This window comes from Mercenaria mercenaria, chromosome 9 (genome assembly GCF_021730395.1).
Source record: "Mercenaria mercenaria strain notata chromosome 9, MADL_Memer_1, whole genome shotgun sequence".
Taxonomy (NCBI): Eukaryota; Metazoa; Mollusca; class Bivalvia; order Venerida; family Veneridae; genus Mercenaria; species Mercenaria mercenaria.
The window spans coordinates 69,796,643-69,817,913 of NC_069369.1; the positions used below are offsets into that span (position 1 = coordinate 69,796,643).

Below are 21,271 nucleotides of genomic sequence, written 5' to 3' on the forward strand. Positions count from 1 at the left end.
TTGGTGGTCGTCCGGATTTGACTGTCGCTAGCCAGTAGTATTTATTAGTAAGCAATAGCATTTATCGAATTAAATTGGTCAAGCGGCTGTGCTTACTAATAAACACTAACCTATACTGAGAATATGTAAAAGTTTGTAAACAGATGGCATTTAAAGAAGTTACTTGTATACTATAAGCGTCTATGTCACCATGATCAAACTGAATACAATTATACGCAAAATAAGACCAATTCAAGAAATTATTCTTTTTTATAATTAATTAAACACGTTACCAAATTTAATTTTACAAGCTCAGGCTGTTTACAGAGGTAATGAAATCATGCAACATTATAAAATTTAATCAAAATTTAGGTTCGTTGTTTTATTCTGTATAATTAGGCGCTTGAACGGTGGTCCATGAAATTTACACCGGTTTAACAACAACAACTAAACAGCGCTGTCTGATGTCATCTGCTGGAACTATTTTGTAATTTGCTATTGATGATTTTAATTTGATGAAGTTAAACATAGGTGCATTTTAGAATCCTGGTCTTGTTTAAATGAAGACCGACTGTGACACAGCTTCTAAGTCACTCATTTTCTGCACAAAATAAATTTTTTAAATGCACAAATTCACAAACTTTGGCCAAAGTCAAAAACTGAAACTGAAGGAGGCATGTTTTATTCTGTCTAAATTTGCACTGAAATGTCCACTAGAGATAACTTTTTTTCGAAATCAGACGTTTAACATATGCACATGAGAGCAAAAATCTATGTCGGCGATCTAGGGTTAATTTAAATTGCATGGTACTGAAATTTAAATATCTGGACAATTACATGTACTAAACTGTTATTATCAAATGATTAGTGAATGATATACATCTGGAACAAAACATCGCCTTTTTCAATATGTGTCATTCATTTGTATATTGACCGCGTACCTTTTGTGTCAGCAATTTGGACAACAGATACGTTACAACATCTATTCACTTCAAATACTCGGGTGCGTAATGCATCTTCCGGAATGACTATTGACAGTTTGAATGTTTAATGATATGATTATCAAAATAACATTTATTTATTAACGAAATAAATATATTGTAGAAAATAAAATAAGATGATGATCAACTACCACCGTATTTCAATTTGTTTTTAACAGATACGTTACGAAGTGTTTCATTCAGCATGCATTTATATTGCATTTATCTAGAAATGTTACTAGACAGTGTAGTAGAACACGTATTTAACTTTCAGTCCAGATTTCATATTTTCACTTGAGAAAACATGTTAAAAAACAGATACGTTACAAACAACAGATACGTTATACGACTGTGCTATAAAAGTGTAAAAATGTTTGAATTGTTTGAATAATCATCACCTTAAAAAGTTTTAGAAAAAAGTTGATGGCGGTTTTTATCAGTTTGCAAAACTAGAGGGTCAAAGGTCATATCAGGTCTTATCAAGACTGTAACTTTTTATATTGGGTTGGGTATATTTAATTGGTGTCCGTATAATGTGACTGGGTGGGATATCATGTGATGTGTGCATGATGTGATATTCAAAGTCAGGCAGCAGTGTAAAGTTTGGCATTGTACCCTATTGCTACAAGTAGACACTGTCGTTTGTGTGACTTAAAAATTGATGAAAAAAGAACTAAACCCAGAAACACACACAACACCAGAAGTTTCCATCAAATTCAAATAAAACTTACCAAAATGAAAGTAGACATGCCAAGTTTTTCAAGACCTTCATGTCAAATTATTTTTTTTTCTTGAGTAATTAATGCCCTTTTTCAGACTTTACAACTACATAATGTACCTTGTGTACTTAACTTCTCCCATATATAATTTCCAGCCAGTTCAAATAAAACTTTGCATACAAGTACACCAACATTTTAAGGTGAATATGCACATATCTTTTAGACTCATGTTTGTTAACTGTTCTTGAGTTAAGCCCCATTTTATACAAACTTGTTAACAGTTTTTTGGGGTGGCATAATATCTTAGCCACATTAATGACTGACTGGATCATCCAAGTCTCCAGAGTTATGGCCCTTGAATTACTCAGAATTGCAAAATGTGACATTGTCCACTCTATAACTTGAGCAGTTCTTGTCCAGTGTTCACCAGACTTGTTCACAACATTTATATGTATTATATCTCGGCCAAGTTTAATAACCAGCTGGATCTACAAGGTCTTTCTAGAGTAATGTCCCTTGAATTTCTCAAAATTGTGGGCATTGACACCGACAGCTCACTAACTAGTTCTTATTGTGAGTTCACCAAACTTGGTCACAATATTTGAGACAACTTTGATAGCCAGCTGAATAGTCCAGGTAACTCTTGAGTTATGGCCCATGAATAACTTAAATTTGATAAAATTGAGTGTCCAGCATTTCTTATCCATTGTTCACCAAAGTTTGAATGTTTATGGCATATTATCATTGCCAAGTCTGGTAAACAATTGAATAATCTTTGTCACTCTTGAGTTATGGCCCTTGAAGTAGTAGAAACTGAGAACATTGACAACTAGTTCGCTGTTAAAAGTCGTAAGTAATTTCCTATAAAAAGTATGTATTGTGACAGTTTGGCACTCTTGTTTGTATTTCACAGAATTTCAACTACATCAATATCTTGTGAATTCAGCTCCTCCAGCTTCCATCCAGTTTGACTGAAACTTGGTATACATCATCATCATGAAATGGACATGCTGATATTGTCAGCTTGTTTTTGTAGTTAGCCAATATTTTGGACTTTACAATATTCTGTCAGCCATTTTCAGAGGGCATTTGTCATACAAAGTTGATTACCAGTTTTATGAAAGACAGAATTGATTTTATTGTTACTGTACTGTTGATTTTTATGTTGTTTCTTTTAAAGAGAAAAATAATCAGTGAAATTTATGTGACTGTTTTGCAAGTTATTCTTAATCTATATTTTGTCCTAAAAATAACAATAGTTCATGTTGTTTTAAGACTAAGATGTTTTTCGAGATAATGTAAAACTTTCCCTTGAGCTGAAAAATAGTAACTTCAAAATGTTAAGGGACATTTTTTTGTTAGTTCATTTTTTTTTGGCAATGGTCGTTGTTACTTTTCATTTCAATGATTTGCCTTAGGCATTTAAACTGGATTTAAAAAAAAAAAGGAATTTAAATTTTTAAAAGTTGAAAAATATTAGCCAGTTTCTGTGTCTAAATATATCATGTTTTTTTTTTTAAATTATATCAAGTTAAAAATAAAATAATAAAAGACAACAGAATGTGCAAATAACAATAATTCAAAAGATATAGAGGATATTTGTTTGGTTCAGTCAAGATTGAGATATCTTTCAAGACTAGAGTGAACACCATATTTTTTTAATTTATGTTTTGACTAAATTTTCCCATTTTACAGTTTATCAGTGAAAAATATATTTTATATTTTTCATTATGAGAATACCAGATATGATATTTCACTCTGATATTTCGAAAATTCACTGAAGAACAGGAGTAAAATATAAAATGAACTCCAGTTCATGGTTGACAGAGGCTGTGAATAACTTTTGAGTAGCTTTGATTATGTCTAACCAGACTAACTAATTAACCCCCAAGGTGACATTAGTAAACTATAAAATCCCAATTTCCTCCAAATACCATAAGCTCTTTGCTATAACTATTAGCAGATTTGACAGTTTTTGACATGTGTTGTGCAAACAAGACTTGGGACAATGGGTGTCCAGTTTTATCAGTCAAAATATAATCTTGTTACAATATTTTTACTGCCAAAATAAGTCAATTAGGAAAGATATGGGTGGCTTTACTCTTAAAAGTCATTGGTGCATGTAGGGATAGGTTGAATTTCAGAATTTGTATGATTTTGTGTGTACACATGTAAGAAGATTTACAAATTATTCAGAAATTGCTGATACACCAAATGGTTACAGTAAATTCACAATAACTTTTTGTAACGTTTTTTACACCAAGGGAGAGGTAATATAAACTATTTATTTTTTATTATAGATAGTTAAGTGTTATACATGTTTGATAAGTATGTGCTAATATAATAAAATATTAAGACAGTTATATATTGTCTTGTTCGTATGTCTGTATGATTTTAAATGTGAACAATGTTACAGGAGATTATAATAACAGTCAACAAATATGAAATTTTGTAAACCATTAAAACACAATAATTAACTATTGAAAAAATAATAATTAAAAAACTCATGTAAAACAGGAGCCAAAAATCAAATTCAATATTTTGATAAAAATTGCTAAAACTTTTCCCATTCATTTGAAATGTTTATAGTATTTATTGAACGTACATGTAACATATTCCATTTTGACAGGAGTAATTGAGGAGAAAAAAGATAGATAATGCGGATAGTAAGGTTAGATTGACTGCAATTGATTCTGTTTCTTTGAAAATATATCCATCCTATGTTCAGGGCAATGTGGGCATAGTTTCGAAGATGTCTGAACTATTTGTGAAGTATTTAGACAGAAAGAGTGAAATTTGTTGTTCAAATATTAAAAAAGAATAAAGATGTATTGACACAGTTTAATAAGGTGTAACATTTAGTGGCTTGGGTACTGTTTTTTTTGCAGTCAAGGTTCTAAGGTGGTACAGTTCCATATAATGTGCTGTCGAAACGTTCCATGGCAATATTTTTATGGAATTTTGACTTCTGACATGATTTTATTGGACTATGGCTCTTGTATTACAAAACATACATGTACATACCAAATTTGGTATATTAATTCATATCTGGATATTTGAGTGCATTGCACATACATACCTTTCAATTTGGTATGTTAATTCTTATCTGGATGTTTGAGTGCAGTGTACTTAGTTTGTTGTGTATGACCTTGACCTATTCATTAATATTAATGATAATCCGGTGAACAAAATAGGATGATGATGGTCCTTTTGTTGGATAATAATAATTTTATAATTGCATGAGGTCAGCTCTATGACAGGTCATAGGCACATTGTAAAAACCAAGCAGAACTTATTTTTTTCTCGCCTGAACGAAATAGGACCATCATGGTCTTATTGTTTAATTATAATGGTAATTTTATATTTGCACTGGGTCAGCCCGATGACAGGTCGTAGACACATTGTAAAAACCAAGCTGAACTTATTTTATATCGCCTTTGTTGGTCAGTCATTGTACAATATGATACTGATTAATGAGAAATGTCAAGTTTCTAATCAGTTACAATACTAGTATGCTTTTGGGCATATTTTTCTTGTAAATCAAGCCACTGATAAACATCACTGTGCACACACAGTTGTCAGAGTTAATATGAAATGTTAGTGCAAATTTAATGACAGGGTTGAGTTAAAATGATTTCATATTGAAATATTGCTGTAGTAATTTAAACAAAAATACTGAAATTTAGTAATTGTTTCTTTAAACCTGGATTACACGTACATGTATGTAGATTTTCTACTTTTTTTTTTATCATAGGTGATTTGGAAGGGTTTTTTGAATGTATTAGGCAAACATAGATATATGATATTAGTAGTTATTTCAAAACAGACAGATGCTGAGGTGGCAATATTAGTGTGATTTTTGAATGACATTTGAAAGAATGTTGTGCAAAATTAATACTTACAAAAATATCTTTTGACATGACATTGTAATATTGAACTTATTGTTGTTTGCTGGAAAAAGCTATTCATAGTTGTGTAAAAGGTGATGTTAACATAGAATGTTTTAAAAGACGTACACTAAAATTCGGGGCAAATTTTTTCCCAATAATAAAATTTCTTCAAACTTTGGATATTGAAGGACAATCATCTAAGAAACAAAAATATGCAAAATGCCATTTTCAAGGGCAGATGACTCTTTTTCAGTACTGTTGACCTATGATTTTTAGCTCGACTATTCAAAGAATAGTCTAGCTATTCTACTCAATCTGGCGTCGGCCTCGGCGTCGGCCTCGGCGTCGGCGTCTGCGTCACACCTTGGTTAAGTTTTTGCATGCAAGTACATACAGCTATCATTTAAAGGCCTATAGCTTTGAAACTTATTTATTCTTTTTCGAGGTCAATTACCAACCTCACTGGGTCAAGTTCCATAACTCTAACATGTATTTTGAGCAAATTATGCCCCTTTTTGGACTTAGAAAATTCTGGTTAAAGTTTTACATGCAAGTTACTATCTGCAAAACTAATGCAGATATTGAATTGAAACTTCACATGTGTTATTGGGGTTATAAAACTAGTTGATAGCACCAAGTCCCATAACTCTGACCTTCATTTTGGCCAAATTATGCCCCCTTTTGGACTTAGAAAATTCTGGTTAAAGTTTTGCGTGCAAGTACATACAGCTATTACTAAAAGGCATATAGATTTGAAACTTATTTTTTCTTTTTCTAGATCAATTACCTACCTCACTGGGTCAAGTCCCATAACTCTGACATGTATTTTGGGCAAATTATGCCCCCTTTTGGACTTAGAAATTCTGGTTAGTTTTGCGTGCAAGTACATACAGCTATTACTAAAAGGCATATATATTTGAAACTTATTTTTTCTTTTTCTAGATCAATTACCTACCGCACTGGGTCAAGTCCCATAACTCTGACATGTATTTTGGGCAAATTATGCCCCCTTTTGGACTTAGAAAATCCTGGTTAAAGTTTTACATGCAAGTTACTATCTCCAAAACTAATGCAGATATTGAATTGAAACTTCACATGTGTCTTCGGGGTTATAAAACTAGTTGATAGAATCAAGTCCCATAACTCTGACATGTATTTTGGGCAAATTATCCCCCCTTTTGGACTTAGAAAATCCTGGTTAAAGTTTTGCGTGCAAGTACATACAGCTATTACCAAAAGGCATATAGCTTTGAAACTTATTTATTCTTTTTCTAGGCCAATTACCAAGCTCACTGGGTCAAGTTCCATAACTCTAACTTGTATTTTGAGCAAATTATGCCCCCTTTTGGACTTAGAAAATTTTGGTTAAAGTTTTACATGCAAGTTAGTATCTCCAAAACTAATGCAGATTATGGAATTGAAACTTAACATGTTTCTTCGGGGTTATAAAACTAGTTGATAGCATCAAGTCCCATAACTCTGATATGCATTTTGGTCAAATTATGTCCCCTTCGAACTTAAAACTCTTTTGATATTTAGCATTTTGGGTAATAATTTCCTGCTTCTGTGACAATATTTCGAATAGTCGAGCTTGGCTGTCTTACGGACAGCTCTTGTTATTGCATATTTTTGTTTCTTAGATGATTGTCCTTCAATATCCAAAGTTTGAAGAAATTCTATTATTGGGAAAAATTTGCCCATCTCATATACCGGGAATTCTAGCATACACCTTTAACAATCACGTTAGTCTGTAAGTGAGTTGTGGTGGCTGTAAAAAGTCTTCCCATACTTGGATTCAGTGTTGTTGTATTTATTGGTCCTTTGGGATCATGGAATCCATTCAGTTTAATAGAATAACGCTTAAGCCGGTGCTAGGGGACGTAAGGGGTGTTGCACTTTCCATTATACCTCTCATGAAAGACTCAGTCAAACCGAGTCTGCTATAATTTTGCTTGGTGGCATTCTATGGTTCTTTATTGTTTGTCTATATTAAGTTGACTCTGCAATGGTTTGAAATGAAAGTCTCACTGAAAAGTCATTTTCATCATGGGAAGAAGATTTTACTGATAGTTATTTTTATCAAAATACTGATCTGAATATAAACAACAAGTTTATATATTTCCAGATTAAGTGGATGGGTCACATGATGGCCATAGAGCAAGAGTGGTGGAAGAATAAACTTGCCGAGGACATCTACGCCACCTTAAAACTGAAAGAACAGACCATTCCCCATTTCCATGCACAGTCGTCACAGTTATGGATACGTCGTCATCTGGTCGACTGGTTGTCAGTGATAGTTAGTGAAGTAGGAATCTGTGCGACGGCACAACATTTGGCAGTGTACCTGCTGGATTATTTTATGGACGGATTAGAAGTAGAATTGTGCTATATACATCTGGTGGCTCTTACATGTCTACTCATAGCAGGTATATATAGTTCAAAGGAGACATCTTATCTTTGTTGTTTCTGAAGACACAAAGTATTGTCTACTTTTTTGTGACAGTGTTGATGAATGTGTTCTACTAGTCTAGTTGATTAAGACAAAAGCTTTCAATTTAAATTGTAATTTAAATGAAAAAAAGTGTTTATATGAAAGATATGCTATAGATCAAGAAAAGGGGTGTCAAGACAATTTCTCTTTGTAAGACACCAGTTCAGGTAAATAAAATCTGTAAAAATATCTGTAAAAACTTCAACCTTTCATTCATGGATGTTAAAAATAGTGAAAATAATAAAAACACATTTATGGATTAAATTTACTTCACAGACTTGCATCGTCACCTGTTAAGCATGGTGACCATAACTTTATAACCTGTGTTAAAGTGTTGCAAAGAAAAAATCTTTCAAAATTAAAATCGAGATACAAAGGAAAATAGGCCTGAAAAATATAAAAAAGAAAAAACAGAATAGACATTTATGAACTTAGAATGTTTGTCTTGAGTGAGGGAGATGGGGAAATGTCACTTACAGTAAAGTTTCTGATAAGTAGAAATAAGAATGTGCCATCTGTAGTGGTTTTATACAAGATTTCTGCCACTCAAAATAGAAGTTGCAGGTTATAAACCTGCAGGTTCTGAGGTAATTATATTGTGAATGCTCCTCTTTAAATGAATCTGGTACCATTTTTTTCTCAAAGGCAGCATCTCAAAAATGATATAAAAAAGCTTCAGGTATCATTTACAGTTTGTAAAATTTTAAACTAATTTTGCAGAACATTCTGTTTCAGTAAAATTTGAGGACCACTGTGACAAGATACCTCACTACAGTAAACTGAACAGTTATATTCCAATGAACCAGTACAACAATGGTCAGCCATACACACCGAGACAGTACCTCAATATGGAACTTAATGTTCTCAAGTTCTCATCATTTGAATTGTGTATACCTACTGTACCGAATTTCCTGCCATATTTTCTCAAAGTAAGTATTTACAGTTTAAGAGTGCCATAGGATTAAGACTGATTTGATCATAGCAGCTTTGCCTGCACTGACTTTTTTCAGTACAATGAGAATGATGTGTTGTAAGGGGAGCTGCGGTCTAGCAGTTAAGGCATCAACTGCTCAACCCGGGGCTCGAGGGTTCAAGTTGCACTGGGGTAACGACCACACCTTCTTACATGACACCCGGTACTGGTTTTTCCAGGAAGCAGATTCAAGAGTGGTTAAAATAACCTTGAAGCTTTCATCACAATCTTTTTATAAACTAACGACTGAGATAGGGGTGTAATTGCAATGAATTAAAACAGTTCTTGTCACAAATATGTTACACTCCAGAAGAAAAAGACTTAAGTTCTTTGTCTTGGAAAATGTAAAAAAAAATAATAGGGTATTTTTTTTTTTTTTTTTTTTTTCAAAAATTGGAAAAAAGACAAACTTTAAGGAAAAGGGAATGGGAAAAAGACACTGACATAGTGGCAGATACATAACATGGATAAAGCTACATTTCAGTTGAAAATTAAAATAAAAATATGCCATTTTCAGAATTATTTAGTTATTTGAAAAGTTGATAGAATGTTTATCTCATTTATAATTTAGATTTTGTCAGAAACTGGCATAGCACAATTCTCCATCTCATTTACTAATTTTCTCTCATTCTGAAATATTCTTCAAAAGCATCAGAGAAATAACTAATGTTAAAATTGTGAAATGAAAAAATATGTATTTTGTGACACAAATATATACTACTGAAGTCCAATGTACTGAATATTGAGCCATATTATTTATTTACCATAAACTGTATAAGATGTATTATTATGGATATACTTCTGTACCATATGAGATGTATTATTACGCATACACCATAGACAGTATAAGATGTATTATTATGGATATACTTCTGTACCATATGAGATGTATTATTACGCATACACCATAGACAGTATAAGATGTATTATTACGGATATACTTCTGTACCATATGAGATGTATTATTACGCATACACCATAGACAGTATAAGATGTATTATTACGGATATACTTCTGTACCATATGAGATGTATTATTACGCATACACCATAGACAGTATAAGATGTATTATTACGGATACACTTCTGTACCATATGAGATGTATTATTACGCATACACCATAGACAGTATAAGATGTATTAATATGGATATACTTCTATGAATATATCAGGTAGCTGTAGATGAGGATGATCTGAGAGATGGCATACCTATAACATGTAAATCTACTGTAGAGACCTACCTTGAGAAACATGCTTTCTACTTTCAAGAAATAGTGCTACAAGGTATGCTAGTTTTCCTACAATATTTCTATATTCATAATGCTTTTTATGTTAGCAGATTCTGTAAAACTTAACCAAATCTAATTTATACATCTTTACCTGAATGAATCACATATTAAAGAAATACTCTTTCTAATCAAGAACCTGCGGTTGAAACTCAGTATCTCGATTTCCAAGGGATTGAGCATTTCACTTCAAGATAAACCAAATTCAACTTAAAATGATATGTTGTGCACTTGTTTTTGGGACAGGACTTTAAAATGTCTATGAGATAGCCAGAATTATGAGATAAGTGAGTTGGAGATATGGAGTTTCAACTGTATATCACTCTTATTTGTTTTGCTACAGCCGTATGTTGACAGGTTGAAAAAAGTTGACCATCACTTGGAAATACACAGGATAATGATGTGTTGTTAAATTTAAACCTGATATTCGTTACGGTAATTCCCCTTTTAATTGCATTATGATACAGACAGGCAGACAGAGAGACAGACAGAAACATCGGTGCCTTATGGAGTGCAAAATGACTTGTGAGTTTATTGCTTTGAAAAGCAGTGTTCACTGTTAAGATTTCACAGAAGTAGAAAAGTCTCAAGTCATTTTTCCTCCAGTCTTGTGGAGAAGTTACTGGTTACTTGTTGAGAAACAATCTGGTACTGGTAGAACTCCAGTAGATTAACTTATTGCTATATAAATTAAAATTCTGAGCAGAATAGCAATAATCCAATAAAACAAAGAAAGCTTATAATGTCAGTCTAAAGTCATTCCCCACAACAACTTTATACTGCTAGCAGACATAGAACAGAATAAGTCAGTTAATCACTGTAACATCAACATGTTTTATAATTACAGATCATATGTTTCGGAGTTATACTCCTTCACTAGTTGCTGCATCTTGTGTTGCTGCAGCAAGAATCTGTCTGCACTTGACACCAACCTGGCCAAAACAGATGGAATTGATGACAGATTACTACCTCGAACAGTTGCTGCCATGCCTGCAGAGCATGTTAGGGTAAGTTCTTCCCTTGCAAGTTACCCCTTTCCATTGCAGATTTCAGATCAAGAAATGGCATTTTACAGTTTCTGCCATGCTTAGAGGACCTGGTCATATGACACTAGTAAAATCTTTTCCTTACAAACAGCCCTGGAACAATATTAATAATATAAAAGTTTTATTAAAATATAACACTAGATTATATTTTCTAATTTCACTGTTTTAAACACTTTACTCATGAGTCAAAACTGGGGCTTCCTTGGCTGAATGATAAAGGTCACTGAAAATAGATCACTAAGTCTTGCCCTTTGCTGACTCACATGGGTTCTTGAATTCTTCAAGTGATGAAGCCATTCAGTTGGCTTACAGAATGTCATTGGTTCTACCAAGATGCCTTTCTGTAATGAAATAATGAAATAGTGAAAATAATGAAGAAATATAAAAAACTAAGAACCATGACACATGAAACTCTTGGACTACAATTTTAAAGTTTAATTATTTTATGTATGTATGATATTTCAGGACACATCAGCAAGACTCGTTGATCAAGTCAGCCAATTTTTACCAACCTAGTGCTATATCAAGTATGAATTACTTCCCCTCACCTCAGATGTACAGGAATTACCTCCCTTCCATGAACACCACCATTAGTCATGTCCCTACTCAAAAATGTGCTGAAAATTACCATTTTTCAAGACACCCATTGCAATATAGCCAACCCTGCAACACTGTGATCTCTTATTCTAATGTTGGGAATTATACAGACGTGCCGCAGCTTATTCCACGGCTAAGAGGATCTTGATTAAGTGAAAGTTTTCTTTTGTCTGTGGTGAAACTTGGAGAAATGTTATTATTTGTGCTAAATGGTTATAAGATAGCTAAAACTGTTCACAAATTTGAGTTCACATAGACATATATCAGTGCTTAGATAATGGTTTCAGACCACTACTTAGAAGAGATGGTCTCGAACTACTTCTTGGAGAAAATTGTTTAAGACCACTACTGAGAGAAGAAGTTCTCAGAACACTGTAAGAGGTGGCAACAAACTACTGGTAAACATGTAAACAGTTAAAGATAATATTAGGCAACTGCTGGTTAAAAATTTCATATATAACCACTTCAGGTGAATGGATACCGTGAGGATAAATTGGATGTACGTGTAAAGTTAAAAGTACACGTTTTTACAGTATGTGTTCAACATTTTATCTCATTCCAGTGTGCTCTAACAATTCACAATATTTCATAGTGTTCCCCATAAGTTGAAATAACTAACCTCTCTAGTCAACGATGTTAATGTTATATATGGTTCTGAATGCTTGTGTTCATATTTTCTGCTATTACTTTTAAATCTTTAGGTTCGTTTTAAAAAACGAACCCTTCCAGTCAGTAATGTGAACGGTACAAACCTTTATGGTTTCTATATACTTGCGTCCATATTACTCTTGTTATATTTGAGTCTTTAGGCCCCTTTTAGATTGTTCTGGTCAGTGTGAAAATCTTAATATATTCGCACAGTAATTATTTATAAAGTTGATAAGATTATACAGGTTTTCTTCAAAGACCATATTTGTCACTATTGGATTTTTTTTTGTCATTACAAACTGTAATGTTAATTTTAATGTTAAAACTTTAACTACAGTGTTTAATCCTTAGACTAGCTCCTAGACTATGAAAGACTAAGAAATATGCATGGGATTATCCATGATTCCATTTTATGAATTTCTGAGAAAGGTTGTTCAGCTTCAGAATATAAATGGAAGAAGTGTTTTTTTAACTTTGCTTCACTGATTTGTTTAACTGGAAATTTTATTCAGTATTTTTCAGTCTTTGAGAATAAGCAGAATCTGCAGCTTGGCATTCTAATTCAGGATGTTCTTATGTTTAGTTATTTCAGTATATTATTATTTGATGATTTCAGAGATTTAGGAAATTTATTTAATACACATTTTTCAGGAACATGTATAAACAGAAATTTTGTAATTTAGTATAAAACATGTATTTTGAAGTAATATTAATTGTCCCCCCTCCCAGGGCAAAGGGATGTCCAGCTTTTCTTCTCCATCCAAAATTGAAAAGGCTTATAATTCAAAAAGTTCTGTAATCAGAATCACCAAACCTATGACATTTGCTCACATATAGCATTTCCCCTTGACCTAGTAAGAGCAGAATTTTCCCTTTGATTTGGTAAAAAAGAGGGATTTTTGACTTACACAAATATAGGTCACTATAGGGCTGTGGTAATTGCACATCAAGTTCACTTATAAATCTCTTTAGGGCAGTGTTTTTGCCCTGGATTTTCTAAAAATTAGGAACCAGCACGCCATTGCATAGTCCTTTTTAGCCTGGCTCCCTGGCTGCATGGTTATTTTTATGTAAATAATGCAAACATTTTATAATAAAATTTGATAGCTGAACCTGTGTTCGGAGCCAAGGGCAATAAAAATGTCAATGTAGAAACAACCTGCTGGAGTTACTTCCCTCTTAATGAATAAAACTTATTATATAATTATATGTAAATAAGAACAAACATAGGGGCAGGAGCCAGTCTAATTCCTTTTATACATACCGGTAAGTTGTATTAATCTGGAAATCAAATATCTTTGAAAATATAGTCGAGGCATTCGCAAAACCACCTATTAGGCGAGGATATAAATTCACTGAACTTGCTTGTTTTTACGGATTTAGTGGTTTAGTCAAGCCACAAAGTTCAATGCCAATGGAGCAGTCATATTCCTATTAATTTTATGTTCAAATGTCAGAATATATCTCCAAGAAAAAGCTGTTTGTCTAAAAAAGTACGGAATTTCATGCCCATTAAATTCAGTGATTTCACAGTTCTATTATCTTCAAGAAGAAGTTGACTCTATGTAAAATCCTTCAGTCTGTGATTTTTGTAAGTGCTTTTGCTGTTTTTCATTATTTTATTTGTTCATTATTTTGAGATTATTAAGCAATTTTGCATATTTCTGTTTTGTTTCAGTCTTTAATCTCTGAAAGTTTCAAGTTCCACAGAATGGACAGATTATTATTTAGGAAATGTTACAATCTTTGTTAAAATCATTTTATTAATTTTAATCAGTTTATAAAATTTGAAAGACGATGGAGTTTCACAAAATTCAACTTTTTCTTAATAAAAATATTATTCAACAACATGATTTACATCTTTATAAAATATTCAGATTGATTTCATATTGCATATTTAAGTTAAGTTGAAACAAGTTAAAGGTTTGCAAAGTATTTCAAGATTTTTAGTTCATCTGATTTTTTGAAAAAAAATGATGAGTTATTGTCATCACTTGAGCGGTTGTCGGCGTCGGCGTCGGCGTTGCCTGGTTAAGTTTTATGTTTAGGTCAGCTTTTCTCCTAAACTATCAAAGCTATTGCTTTGAAACTTGGAATACTTGTTCACCATCATAAGCTGACCCTGTATAGCAAGAAACATAACTCCATCTTGCTTTTTGCAAGATTTATGGCCCCTTTTGTACTTAGAAAATATCAGATTTCTTGGTTAAGTTTTATGTTTAGGTCAACTTTTCTCCTAAACTATCAAAGCTATTGCTTTGAAACTTGGAATACTTGTTTACCATCATAAGCAGACCCTGTACATCAAGAAACATAACTCCATCTTGCTTTTTGCAAGAATTATTGCCCCTTTTGGACTTAGAAAATCAGTTTTCTTGGTTAAGTTTTATGTTTAGGTCAGCTTTAATCCTACACTATCAAAGCTATTGCTTTAAAACTTGCAACACTTGTTCACCATCATAAGCTGACCCTGTACAGCAAGAAACATAACTCCATCCTGCTTTTTGCAAGATTTATGGCCCCTTTTGGACTTAGAAAATATCAGATTTCTTGGTTAAGTTTTATGTTTAGGTGAACTTTTTTCTCTTAAACTATCAAAGCTATTGCTTTGAAACTTGCAACACTTGTTGACCATCATAAGCTGACCCTGTACAGCAAGCAACATAACTCCATCCTGCTTTTTGCAATAATTATTGCCCCTTTTGGACTTAGAAAATCATTTTCTTGGTTGAGTATTATGTTTAAGTATACTTTTCTCATAAACTATCAAAGCTATTGCTTTAAAACTTGCAACAGTTTTTCACCATCATAAGTGGACACTGTACATCAAGAAACATAACTCTATCCTGCTTTTTGCAAGAATGATGGCCCTTTTTATACTTAGAAAATCATGGGTAGGACAATAGTTCTATTATACAAAAAAAATCAGATGAGCGTCAGCACCCGCACGGCGGTGCTCTTGTTTTTTTTTTTTGACATAAAGAGGATAATTGCTTTTTACTTTTCCACTTTTTGTGCTCAGGCCCGATTTTCAAGAAACAGTTTTCGGTCTCAGCTGAGTTGCAGATTCTACTAGAACTTCAAGATCTAATGCCAACTGAGACTGACCATCAAGACAAAATAGTCACTTGAACATAATTATTAACTTAACATTTAATTTTAAACATGCAATTTAGATATAAATGACAAATAATGGTTCGGTATCAAACTTAGCTGAGACTGAAAAATATTTGTGAGCATTGGGCGTTGTAAAATAGGGTTATTTTAATAGTAGCTTGATCAGGGATGTTGTATTCTGCTCAAGTGGATATTGCTAGGCTGATCTCCCGAGTCACGCAAGCGCCGATTGTGATCCGGCCTGGCAAAATCCATGAGAGCCAAATACAAAATCCAAGATCTAGCTCCTTTTATAATGACCCTTTTATTACACTTCCTTTTTGTTTGTTGTTTTGTTATTGAATGGAATCTCCAACATTTTAATAGTTTTATCAATGTTGAAGAAGTCAGGCTACATGCAATACAAAAGGTACAGTATGGATTTTTTTCTGCCAGTTTGTATTTACAAGCTGTATTTTTGACAGAATTTATATAGGTATGCAATAAAGAGTTATATTTTTAAAAGCACAGTCAGTCTTAACCTCAGCTGTTACCTCATTAGTAAAAAGGGTAAAATAGGCCAATAAAGCAGTAATATGTTACTTGATTTTTAGCTCACCTGTCACAAAGTGACAAGGTGAGCTTTTGTGATCGCGCAGTGTCCGTCGTCCGTCGTCCGTCCGTGCGTCCGTAAACTTTTTGCTTGTGACCACTCTAGAGGTCACATTTTTCATGGGATCTTTATGAAAATTGGTCAGAATGTTCATCTTGATGATATCTAGGTCAAGTTCGAAACTGGGTCACGTGCGGTCAAAAACTAGGTCAGTAGGTCTAAAAATAGAAAAACCTTGTGACCACTCTAGAGGTCACATTTTTCATGTGATCTTCATGAAAATTGGTCAGAATGTTCATCTTGATGATATCTAGGTCAAGTTCGAAACTGGGTCACGTGAAGTCAAAAACTAGGTCAGTAGGTCTAAAAATAGAAAAACCTTGTGACCACTCTAGAGGTCACATTTTTCATGGGATCTTCATGAAAGTTGGTCAGAATGTTCATCTTGATGATATCTAGGTCAAGTTCGAAACTGGGTCACGTGCAGTCAAAAACTAGGTCAGTAGGTCTAAAAATAGAAAAACCTTGTGACCACTCTAGAGGTCACATTTTTCATGGGATCTTCATGAAAGTTGGTCAGAATGTTCATCTTGATGATATCTAGGTCAAGTTCGAAACTGGGTCACGTGCGTTCAAAAACTAGGTCAGTAGGTCTAAAAATAGAAAAACCTTGTGACCACTCTAGAGGTCACATTTTTCATGGGATCTTCATGAAAGTTGGTCAGATTGTTCATCTTGATGATATCTAGGTCAGGTTCGAAACTGGGTCACGTGTGGTCAAAAACTAGGTCAGTAGGTCTAAAAATAGAAAAACCTTGTGACCAACCTAGAGGTCACATTTTTCATGGGATCTTCATGAAAGTTGGTCAGAATGTTCATCTTGATGATATCTAGGTCAAGTTCGAAACTGGGTCACGTGGAGTCAAAAACTAGGTCAGTAGGTCTAAAAATAGAAAAACCTTGTGACCACTCTAGAGGTCACATTTTTCATGGGATCTTCATGAAAGTTGGTCAGAATGTTCATCTTGATGATATCTAGGTCAAATTCGAAACTGGGTCACGTGCCTTCAGAAACTAGGTCAGTAGGTCTAAAAATACAAAAACCTTGTGACCACTCTAGAGGTCACATTTTTCATGGGATCTTCATGAAAGTTGGTCAGAATGTTCATCTTGATGATATCTAGGTCAAGTTCGAAACTGGGTCACGTGCGGTCAAAAACTAGGTCAGTAGGTCTAAAAATAGAAAAACCTTGTGACCACTCTAGAGGTCACATTTTTCATGGGATCTTCATGAAAAATGGTCAGAATGTTCATCTTGATGATATCTAGGTCAAGTTCGAAACTGGGTGACGTGCGGTCAAAAACTAGGTCAGTAGGTCTAAAAATAGAAAAACCTTGTGACCACTCTAGAGGTCACATTTTTCATGGGATCTTCATGAAAAATGGTCAGAATGTTCATCTTGAATATATCTAGGTCAAGTGCGAAACTGGGTTACGTGCCTTCAAAAACTAGGTCAGTAGGTCTAAAAATAGAAAAACCTTGTGACCACTCTAGAGGTCACATTTTTCTTGGGATCTTCATGAAAGTTGGTCAGAATGTTCATCTTGATGATTTCTAGGTCAAGTTCGAAACTGGGTCACGTGCGGTCAAAAACTAGGTCAGTAGGTCTAAAAATAGAAAAACCTTGTGACCACTCTAGAGGTCACATTTTTCATGGGATCTTTATGAAAGTTGGTCAGAATGTTCATCTTGATGATATCTAGGTCAAGTTCGAAACTGGGTCACGTGCCTTCAAAAACTAGGTCAGTAGGTCTAAAAATAGAAAAACCTTGTGACCACTCTAGAGGTCACATTTTTCATGGGATCTTCATGAAAGCTGGTCAAAAACGATGTCATACTCAAAACTGGGTCATGTGGGAAGAGGTGAGCGATTCAGGACCATCATGGTCCTCTTGTATATGTATTTTACACCAAGCAATATTCATGTTATAAATGAAACATTGTGGTCAACCTAAAGACTGAAGAGAGATAATTTATATTTTGACTCTCTTGAAATACCGGTGTATATGTTTATATTGTATTGTTTGTACATAGTTTTAAACAATTTAATTGTTATAAAATGTTAAATTGTATTTTCACTGATGATAAAGCCATTTAGTTTGTGTACGAAGAAAGATAACTATGATATTTCTACTTTCCTTCCAATGCTTAAGTTGCTTCCCCTGTCCCACACACAACATTATATCTTGATTTTTTTTTTTCAAATTATTATAAAACAAATAAACAAAATTTGATAGGAGGTTTCCATTTTAAATTTCAATTAATTTGGGTAGTAAATTTTGATTCTCTTTGTTACAGGGTTCAGGATTTCTTAGTTTGCCTTGAAAAACCAGTTTGTGTATTTTTTGTAAAAAATTGATAAAAATGTTTAAAAGATTTCCATAGTCCAAAATTTTCATTTGCAGTTGAAAACTACCTATAGTATTTGAATGAATGAATGTCTTCAAATTTCACAAACTGATCACTCTTTGAGACCTCTTAAATGAGCACTATCAAAATAAAGAAGACATTAAAAAGATGCAGATTTTGTGTCTGAGATAGTAACTTCTAAAATACTCCTAATTGATTGCTTATTTGAGTACATAATATTATCTGCTAACAGAAGTGTAGTCTTAGAAAATGAAAAAGTATGGAAACTGTTATGCGTTTTATTCCGAAAAACAACAAATGTTGAGATAAAAATTATCAGTTATAAATGGAATGAAGTGAGATTAATGATATAATTGGAGAAAATGACAAGGGGGGATTTTGTCCCCCTTAGGCACAGTGAGCAGGGAGGATTTTGTCACCCTTAGGCACAGTGAGCAGGGAGGATTTTGTCCAGGGAGTTGGGATTAGTGATTCTTGGATATCAAGTAAGGAAAAGTGAACCTTACAGTTGTGTTTTGTCGTCACAGATGTACATTGTAGATTATTGCTATTTTATTGAGATTGTATTTAGCTTTGAGCATATATTCTGTACCTCGTATCATACCTTGTATGGCTGTAAGCTAGTATTAGTTTTTCTGTATTCTAAATTTTAACTTTGTCAGATTTTCAGGGTACTTTGAGAGATCACTTTTTTAAGTGAGTATAGATAGACGAAACCTCTGGTGTACAATTTGACCAAGGTTTTGATTTTGTTAAATAAAAATTTTAAAACTTAAAAAAATTCCACTGAAATTAAGAAATACCCTTTCAACCTTCAGCCTGCTGGTGGCAAGTGATTCTGCCTTTGTGACCTGTGCAGACCAAGATCAGCCTGACTGTTCGCTATTCAGTAAGTAAATTTTCAGTGAACACCCCTTTAAAAATAAGTGGTACTGCCAACATTGAATGATGGACCAGTCCATTTTAGAAATATAGCAGGGTAAAGGTTAAAAGGATAATTATCAGTTTTTAAATGGAATGAAGTGAATATTTGGATATAACTGTAAAATGAACAGGGTGATTTTTACTGCCTTTAGCAGGGGAGATTTTGTCCATTTTTTCATTTATGTTATTGTGTAATAAAACCAATCAGCCCAGTAGACAAAGCAGAACATTTTCTTTAGAGGAGTTTATTAACACAATAAATGCACTTGAATTGTTTGTTGCCACAGACAGTAATCATTCCTCAAAACAATGTGATTTTATAAGACTGAAAATACACAGTAATTTATTGGTGGCTGCTGTAAAATCATTAATTTTCATTCTAATATGCTTGTTTTTATAACATGCTTATGCTAAACTGAGGTCATGTTAACAGGCAATGAAGTCAATGTGTTTTTTGCCACCAAGAAGGAGCACAACTATATTTTATCTTCTGTTTAAATAAAGGGCATATTGGAATCAAAATTATACATACCAAAATCTTGTTTTACTTAAAATGATAAACTCAAAATTGGTTATACGCCACAAGAATTATTCACTCGGGCTCTTCCCTCGTGAAATTATACCACGCACGTATAACCTCTTTTTCATGATCAGTAACGTAAAAATACAATTTTTCTATACATAATTTTGTTGATTTCAATGTTGTATTATTGCACAAAATTAAGACCCAAGAAACAGTGAAATAACCATTTTGGCCGAAACCACAAAATTTCATGCCCATGAAATTAAATGATTTCAAAGTATGAGGATAAGAAGTGACACTGAGATTATGTACATTGTTCTCACTATGTTTTTTGTACTTAAAAATTATTTTCTTGTTTTAAAGTCAATGAGTTACATAATATTATATTTTGTCTTTCAGTAAATTGAATGTGTTCATTATCACATGTTGCTCAATTAAAATTGTTAACTGTTAAAGCATGTTTTGTTTTAATTTGTTTCAAAATACCATGACCGGTCTCCTTTTCATTCTTTTAAAGCATGATTGGGATTTGCATAATTATAAATTTGCCATTGTTTGTTTGTCCATAAGGAACTGCTCATCCATTCTTGTGGGATACTTGTTTCAACTTTCACAAATGAGTACCTATGACATTTAATAGAGGCATCTTGATTTAGTCATAATTCTTAGAGTCTGAGTTACTGCCCTTTGTTACTATATATGTAAGATATTTTTTGAGATTGAAGTTGGCATTGGGGATGGTACTCCAGTCCCTATACAGATGCAGAATATTTATCATTCTGAGTATAACCAGCTTTTCATTACCAGGAATAAAAGGTTTAAACTCTTGCTAGAACACTTTTTAAAATATATAATTAAGGTTTCGATGGAGGCCTTGAGAAACAAAAATCAAACAACACCAAATCATAGAAAGAAAGAGTTGTTTGACATGAAAATTGAACAACATGTAAAACATGTATATTACTTTACAAAACAAGTGTCAGTATACTGATATAAACATTGAATTCCGGAAAAGGGCTGCCTAAAGGGGCTCCACTTCCGGACAGTTAAACGCCTTTAAACACTCACCATTTTCA

The 21,271-nt window shown here is 33.2% G+C and overlaps 2 protein-coding genes across 4 annotated transcripts in view; one reads left to right on the top strand and one right to left on the bottom strand.

Moving 5' to 3' along the window:
* LOC123547398 (zinc finger protein 578-like) overlaps window positions 1-403 on the bottom strand; it is a 47,671-nt gene extending 47,268 nt beyond the window's left edge. For both annotated transcript variants that reach the window (XR_008372474.1, XM_045334472.2), the window contains exon 1: window positions 273-403. The gene's annotated coding sequence lies outside the window, so the exon portion shown is untranslated. The remainder of the gene's footprint in view (window positions 1-272) is intronic.
* Window positions 388-20,650, top strand: LOC123547399 (cyclin-J-like). Of its 2 annotated transcripts, none has more exons than XM_045334473.2 (6): window positions 388-466; window positions 7,694-7,994; window positions 8,795-8,988; window positions 10,204-10,315; window positions 11,165-11,324; window positions 11,829-20,650. In XM_045334473.2, the coding sequence occupies exons 2-6, from the start codon at window positions 7,703-7,705 to the stop codon at window positions 12,106-12,108; spliced, it is 1,038 nt and encodes a 345-aa protein (XP_045190408.2). In that variant the 5' UTR covers window positions 388-466; window positions 7,694-7,702; the 3' UTR covers window positions 12,109-20,650. The 2 variants fall into 2 exon arrangements, with proteins under 2 accessions (XP_045190408.2, XP_045190409.2); XM_045334474.2 differs by lacking the exon at window positions 388-466 and adding an exon at window positions 3,771-3,948.
* The last annotated feature ends 621 nt before the right edge of the window (window positions 20,651-21,271 follow it).